The 8,014-nt window shown below is 39.2% G+C and overlaps 1 protein-coding gene across 1 annotated transcript; it reads left to right on the top strand.

The window, feature by feature from the left end:
• Positions 1-2,011: 2,011 nt before the first annotated feature.
• On the top strand, positions 2,012-7,934 carry gins4 (GINS complex subunit 4 (Sld5 homolog)). The gene is made up of 8 exons (XM_008282290.1): positions 2,012-2,280; positions 2,424-2,510; positions 5,704-5,817; positions 5,909-6,006; positions 6,104-6,192; positions 6,349-6,439; positions 6,587-6,691; positions 6,994-7,934. The coding sequence occupies exons 1-7, from the start codon at positions 2,185-2,187 to the stop codon at positions 6,681-6,683; spliced, it is 672 nt and encodes a 223-aa protein (XP_008280512.1). The 5' UTR covers positions 2,012-2,184; the 3' UTR covers positions 6,684-6,691; positions 6,994-7,934.
• The last annotated feature ends 80 nt before the right edge of the window (positions 7,935-8,014 follow it).

Here is an 8,014-nt window from a genome sequence, read left to right on the forward strand (position 1 = left end):
AGCTCAAACTCAGATAAAAACCTGTTTTGGTTGTATGATGTGTCATTGACGAACCTACACCTGGATCGTTTATATTAAAGCTGTTTTTTTGTGGTGTGTTTGCTGTAAACAGAATGAAGCTTTTAGAAGTTAAAGGAGCTGGTAGAGGTCAAACACAGAAGTAAAACAATGTAAATGCTGGACTGATGTTTGCCGAGTGGACACAAACACATCTCCAGTGGGATGTTTTTAAGTATCTAAAGCTTATTGTAGCTTCATCAGGACAATCTGTGATTGGTTCCCCAAAGAAGAACAACTTAGCTGACACTCATAGAGATTCATCAGAAAGTCAGCCCAGACAGAGGTATTTGTTGTTAGAACAGAATGTCTGGATTTTCAAAATCTGGATCCAGCTCTACATGATTGTGTAGGAACTGTAGTAAATATTAGACCAGCAGGTGCATTAACACAGTAACAAATGTCTTGATGTCTTGTGAATCTCCTCTTTGGAATTAATACTTTTTAATTATATATAATCTATTATATCCAATGTAATGTATTTGTTAATTATACTTCACATCATTGGCCTAAATCTGCAAAATAAATGCTGTCAAATAAATGTAGTAGAATAAAAATATTCACCTCTGAGATGTAGTGGAAATAAAAAGTGGCTTAAGATGGAATTACTAAAGCAAAGCACAAGTAGTCCAAATTGTATTTCAGTACAATACTTAAATACTTCCCACCACAAAACTCACAAAAGCAGACTTGAAAGTGCTGTAACCTCCTACTCTGTCCACAGACGGGGAAAAAATTAGTCTTAACTTTTTGGGACTTTTTTTTTTACACCTCATTTGGACAGTTAATGGCGAAGGAAACATGTCAGAGAGAGAAGGTCAAAACGCGCTTCCTCAAGTTATGATCCTTTTCCATATAGTTTCATTGTGATTGACGTTTTGAGTCATCCATCACCTGGCAGTTTCACAACCATTCACAGTCTGAGACATATGAATCAGTGATGGGCCATGTGATTTGTGAGTGACAGTCTACATTATGAACTCCACATCAGCAGTTAGAATTGAGGAAATCTTGTGGATGACAGGTGAAATCTCTTAAAAAACTAAAGAGGGAAGTAAAGCTACTTATTTTTTCCCCCAATCTTCATTTAAGTTCAACAGTGAATAGTGTATAATAGTAGGAATATGATATATACAAATATTCCAAAATGCAGCTGAAAGACATCAATGCATGAGGATGGAAAAAATAAAAATAATCAAAGGAGATAAGAATAATTCTAAAATAATACACAAGTTAATATAAAGTGGCAGACAATATCAATCAAGGTACATTCCTTGTTATTTTTTTCTATGTATTTCAGATACTCAAAATAAAGCTACAATTCAATTAAAAACCAATTAAATGATGGGGTTGCTTTTGACATCCTAGCTTTATGAATGTGGAATTTAGCCAATAAGATGAAAAGGTTGATAATGTTATATTTACTACTTTGTCAGAAAAAAACGAAAATAAAGTTTTTCTCTTCAATTGAAATTTAACTGTAGTTTTGTTCCAAGTCTTTCCAACGAGTAACACAAATTAAACATTTATAAAATAAATAAATAAATAAATAAATGCATGATACTTTCAGTTTCAGTTTTACAGAAAATGCATTTATCGTCAGCATATGAAAATCTAGAAATGTATATATTTGTTGGATATTTGTTGTGTAGTCAAGTTGCTTCTTACTGAAGCTTTCTGGGTGAGTCTGACCTGGAAATATTATGTCCCTGAGTAGTGTATTTCAGGCAGTCATGGTCCTACACATTGTAGAAAACCAGGGCTCCTGTAGCAGCAAATGCAGACAATTACAGCAGGAATAACCGAAACATCCATTTTATCCGTGTAAACTAAAGCATTTGATTGAATACCCCGCCAGACACTGATACACACTGTACACTGCCTGCGAGAAATCTTGCCTTACAAGCAAAACTGGGGTATTAAACTATTCCCAAAATCTCGCGAGAAGAGTTCCAGTGGCGCGAATAAACAAGTAGCTCTCCAAATACACGCTGCTGTTTTGCTAGTATATGTCGTTTCGGTGTATTTTACAGGTTATTTAGTTTGACTAGTTGTACATTTTAGTTTTAAAACTACATTTCGCTGAAGAGAAGCATTCGTGTCTGTTTTATTTGGCGAAGATAAACTATGTCGGACTCTTTGTCTGACGACGGCAGCATCAACCAAGATGACAGCCAGGAGGACGTCATGACTCCGGCCGAGCTGATCGCCAAACTGGAAGAAGTGAGCCGATGTTACCAAAATGATCCCGTTTGACAGTGATGTGTAGTAACATAGAGCTCGTACGGGCTTTTTAAAAATAAAAGCAGTCGGTGTCTTGTCGCTGAATCACCTGGGTTGTGCTGCTGTGTGTGTGTGACTCTTAGGCTTGGCTGAACGAGAAGTTCAGCCCGGAGCTGCTGGAGAACAAGTCCGAGGTGGTGGAGTGTGTGATGGAGCAGCTGACTCACATGGTAAGTACCGGGGGAATACCTCCTCCTCTGTGGGCTGCTTCTACCGGCATCTCTAAACTACCACAAAATAACAGAAGCAGACTTGCGTAGGCAGAGGCGTTATTAGGATCTTTGGGGTTTAACCCAGCTCGACAGTCTGCTCCAGTTTAAAGTCATTTCAAAATAAAATGCGAGACACTGCTTAACCCATGATTCAACTCAAACTTCAGTTAAAGAGCACATTTAAAACAACAAAAGTGCTGTACACATTAAAATCAAGATAATCAATAGAATGCAGCAGTTACAATACATAAATAATACTAAAATACATAAACACGGTGTTATAAAATAGAATAAAATTAATTACAGTTTTGCCAAAAGTCCACTTAAACTTGATTAAAAGCGAGGGAGAAGAGGTGTGTCTTTAGAGAAGATTTGGACTTTGGATCTAGACTGTCTGCTGGACTCCATAGAGGAGGATCCATCATGGACACCACCTCTCACCCCCTGCATGACACTGTGGGATCTCTGAGCAGCTCCTCCAGCAGCAGACTGATTCACCCACAGTGTAAGAAGGAGCCCTACCACAGGTCCTTCATCCCAACCGCTGTCAGAATCAATAACAATATGTTGGAGTTCTTCTCTCCATATGTTGGAGTTCTTCTCTCCATGCTGTATGGAAAGGAGGAGGAACAAAAGCATATCAAGACAGCACTCAACATCTGTGGCTACTCAAGCTGGTCTTTCATCAAATCCTCTACAAAACCCTGAGGAGGTAGAGAAGAAAAGACCAAGAAACAAAGCAACATAGTCGTCCCCTGTGTTGCAGGAGTTTTTGAAAAACTCAGGAGGATTTTCAACAAACACAACATTCTGCTACACTTCAAACCCACTAACACCCTGAGACAGAAGCTGGTTCACCCCAAGGACAAGACACCGAGACACAAACAAAGCAACGTGGTGTACGCAGTCCAGTGCAGCGAGGAATGCCCAGACCTGTACATCGGGGAGATTAAACAACCGCTCCACAAGCGCATGGTTCAGCACAGAAGAACCACCTCCTCAGGACAGGACTCAGCAGTCCACCTGCATCTCAAGGACAAAGGACACTCATTCGAAGACAACAACGTACAGATACTGGCCTGCAGGGAGGACAGATAGTTTGAGAGAGGGGGGAAATAAGCCATCTATGTCAAACTGGAAAGACCATCCCTCAACAGACGTGGAGGTCTGAGGCATCAGGGCGCCAAGCCGTTGAGAGCTTTACAAACAAATAATAAAAATTTTAAAATCTATTTTAAAAGCAACCAGGAGCCAGTGCAGTGAAGCTAGGATGTGGGGATATGTGGTCACGCTTGCGTTTGCCAGTGAGGAGACGGGCAGCTGCAATTTGTACCAGCTGCAGGCGATGCAAGAGCGACTGGTCCAGGCCAAAATACAGAGAGTTACAGTAATCCAGTCGGGCGTTAATAAAAGCATGCATTACAGTCTCAAGAGCTTTACGTGGCAGGTACCCTTTTACTTTCACACTGATAGATCTGTGTGACTGTGTGCCTTAGAATTAGTCCTATATATGATTATTTACACAGCTATATGTAAGCACATGCCTTGGAAATACTTGTTCTCATACATGCAGTTTAATTCTAATTTGCATGACTGATCCTTTAAATAGTCCTGGAGAAGAGATGCAAGAGCAGGTGAGGGGAAAAGTTTACTCACCAGGTTGCATAACGGTATACCTTATGATGTCCTATGAAAGAAACAACAGTAAACAGAACAACAAATCTACTGCCTGTGTTGACAGAAAGACTGAAAACTCTGTTTTTAGCCTAATGATCGCTTATCTGACTACAGTAGCTTACAATGTGAGAATAAAATATGTGTTCATTGCTTCTTGGATGCCATATTTTCTTAGCTGCGTTAATGATGAGAGAGATCACATTGCTTATGTAGTAAACAAGAAGCGTCCACATTAAATTAATATCCCAATGTTATTGATCAACTATATCCTTATATTTCCGAGGACTATAACACAGGATCGGAATAACACATAGATCCAGGACTGTTTTTTAGTATTCCTACCACACACACACACACACACAATGTGGGTACAAGACGATAACATTCTAATATTCTCTTAGACACTCTGGTCTTAAGCTGCCACTGAGTACAGAAATGTAGTCAGTGATTATTTGTATTATTAATTAAACTGTACTGGTTGGCAAAGTATCTAAGTCATTTGTCTGCTTTAAAAAAAAGTAATAGCACAGTGTGACAGTGACCTGCATTGAAAAGGTACACACGTAAGTATGAATAGCAACGTGTACTACTTATATAAATAGTACAGAAAATAGTTCATGGGCGTGCTGTTACATATATATTACGCTGATTCAATGCTGATTCATTCTTGTATAAGTAACATTTTACTGTGTTGTTTTGACTGAGGTGAAGCTGGGTTTTTTTTTATTGTTTATGTATTTTATAATCTCTGGGTATGTCCAAGTATAATAAGTAAAAAAACTAATGTTTCCCTTTGAACAAGAGTGCAGTGAAGTATAAAGTGCACTGAAACTAATATCAACAGACACAACCTAATTTTTATTTTTTCGTGTAAATGTATTTTAATTACATCCCACCTCTACTGAACTGTCAGCTTCTTATTCTTAGACAATAGAAAATTCAGTATTATGCCCATTACAGTTCCATTGAACTCAGTGTAACACTTTCAGTTGTTTTGTTGAAACAACGGTCCTCATTTCTAAAGTATTTCCTTTACAACAACGGAAAGCAGCATCACACTTTAGAAACTATAAATAGTAACTGGTGTTTTTTGTGCTTGATAAATTCCACGAATGATTAATTGATTAAATTAGTTCTGACTGAGAGTGAGTCAGGCATACCTGGTTGCTTTACATTCATCTAGACTATCAGCACTTTGTTGTTGCCTGAATGATTTATCTCTTAATGAAACATTCATCACTAAGAAGCCCTACATTAATATTTAGGTCATATTTTCAACGTGTAGACTGGACAGTTTATATACAATGTAAAATTAACTTCTCAGAAGAAATATTCCAGTGCTGGTTGGTTTGCCATGCTTTGTGTAAAAAAAAAAAATCTGTTTATAATAATAATTTTTAAAAAAGCAGATTTTAGTCTTGCTTCATTAAAGGAACATTTATTTCTGACAGTGTTGTGATCTTTCCACCAACAGGAAAACAACTTGCAGCGGGTGAAGAAAGGCGATGCGAAGGCCAGCGTCCATCGCATGGAAATAGACAGGATCCGCTTTGTTCTCAGCAGCTACCTGCGCTCTCGTCTGCAGAAGGTCAGTCAGGCCAACGGTGCAAAACAAAGCTCTCGTCTCGCTCAGTGTCTGTTGAGACAAATTGGCTAATCTTTGCACTCTGTACGTCTAGATTGAAAAGTTTTTCCCGCATGTCTTGGAGAAAGAAAAGTCTCGAGGTGAGGGAGATCCATCTCTGCTTTCGCCTGAAGAGTTTGCCTTTGCCAAAGAGTGAGTATCGTAGAATAACGTTGGAGCTGTTTGTTCAAACTACTGCTGATTTTATTACAGTTATGTAATTCAAACCACACATTCATTTGGCATACAGGTACTACGCTAACACAGAAACCTACCTGAAGGCTGTAGCGCTGAAGCGAATGCCCCCCAACCTGCAGACTGTGGATTTACTCAAAGCCGGTAAAGTCTCCTCACAGACTGTCTTTGTATTTACTCGGCCTCAGATGACCCGTGACAAAAATATTGCTATTAGCATGCACTAACAGATGGTGGCATTTGCTGTGACATTTCGGTTGACCATCACACTAAATCCTCTGTATTCGAATGTGATTCCAGTGCCTGAGCCCTGCTTAGACTCCTTTGTGTTTCTGCGGGTGAAGGAGAGACAGGAAAACATCTTGGTCGAGCCTGAAACAGACGATCAGAGGTACTTTATTCAGCGTTTCACTTACAGTGCTGTTATTGAGTTCAAGGTCCAGTAGGTGGCAGTGTTAACTTGTCACACTTAGAGATTTATTTTTCTGCATAGATACTAAAACGACTGATGATATCTGAACCATGTCTCTTCTGTCAGAGAGTACGTTGTGGATCTAGAAGAAGGCTCTCAGCACCTAATACGGTATCGAACTATAGCACCACTTGTTTCAAGCGGAGCCGTGCAGTTAATTTGAATGTCGAGGTAAGTAACAGTAAGTCTCCCGTGTGTCACCTTTCTCATTAACTCAATACTGCCCTCACACCCTCTTGTACAGACATCTGCTAATTCATTTCTGCAGATCTTACATAAGCCACTGCTTTGCAGTCACATCTGGATTTATTTTTAGCTCTCACTTCGTTTTGCAGTGTCCATTGTCTCTTGGCAACGGATTATAGCAAAATACTCTTTAAAGAATCGCAATATATTTACAGTATGTTGCTTTTTTTCAGTTAACAATATGAATGCAACTAACATGTTGTCATGTTGTCATTTTAATATTGCAGATCTATCTGTTGCTGTGGATGTTTTGGCTTCAGGGGATCCTAAAATGAACTTATTTCTGAGACATGGCTGCAACAAGGAAAGGGCAGTTCAACCTGCAGAGGTTACACCAGGAAACATGTCCTCCTGCTTCACTGGTGTCTGGAATAAGGACTAACATGTGGGATGCAAATACAGAGACATTTGTGGCACCATTGCCTCAAAAAATAGAATTCAGTGGGAAATATTCAAACCAAATAGGCCACTGATAGTTAGCAGTGAAGCCTGTGAATAACCCTGTTCACTGAAGTTGTTTTTGCAGTGCTGTGGCGTTATTTTTGGATCTTTTTAATCATGTCACAACATAACTTTGGTTACATAATTGTAATGTATTCTGGTGTGTTTGTGTCTGTGCGACTGTCCAACACGACTCTGCCTAATGTGCTAGTTCATCGTTTTTTCCTGTTACTATATCCAAATGACTCATATTATTGGACGTTTTCTCTGCTGCTCAGTAACAAGATGCATCCTATGACCTGAAGGTGAAATTTCATCAGTTCACTTGGCATCACGGTGCCTACAATCCCGAGGTGCACTAGCAAATGTTTCACCGAATGTTGTTTCATTTGATCGCTGTAATTTAATGACATTCACCCTTAAACCAGTAAGCACTAATGTCATTATTAATAGCTTATGTGCACGTCTTCACCTCAGCCGCCAAATCCAGGGTTGTTTTTTTTTTTATTTGCTTTTCAACGCCCCCGTCTTCACAAGTTTCTAGTGACTGTGTTTTAACCCTACGAGGATGTGTGGAACATTGTCTTCTCTGAGTTGTAATTGTTGTAAGAGCATTGTTATGTAAGAGTTTCAGATGGAGTAATCAGTGCTTATTATTTGCCCTCAAAAATTCCCCAGTAATTGGAGCTAATAAAGGATTGAGAAAGAGTGGGCTTGGCGAAACTAAGCTATGTGTCAGCAGGCTGCCATCCTTTTAAACAGCCGATCCAGCTCATATAGAGAATACTGAGTTTTCATTGAGTCTTA

Source organism: Stegastes partitus, unplaced genomic scaffold (genome assembly GCF_000690725.1).
Source record: "Stegastes partitus isolate 25-593 unplaced genomic scaffold, Stegastes_partitus-1.0.2 Scaffold266, whole genome shotgun sequence".
In the NCBI taxonomy this organism is placed as follows: domain Eukaryota; kingdom Metazoa; phylum Chordata; class Actinopteri; family Pomacentridae; genus Stegastes; species Stegastes partitus.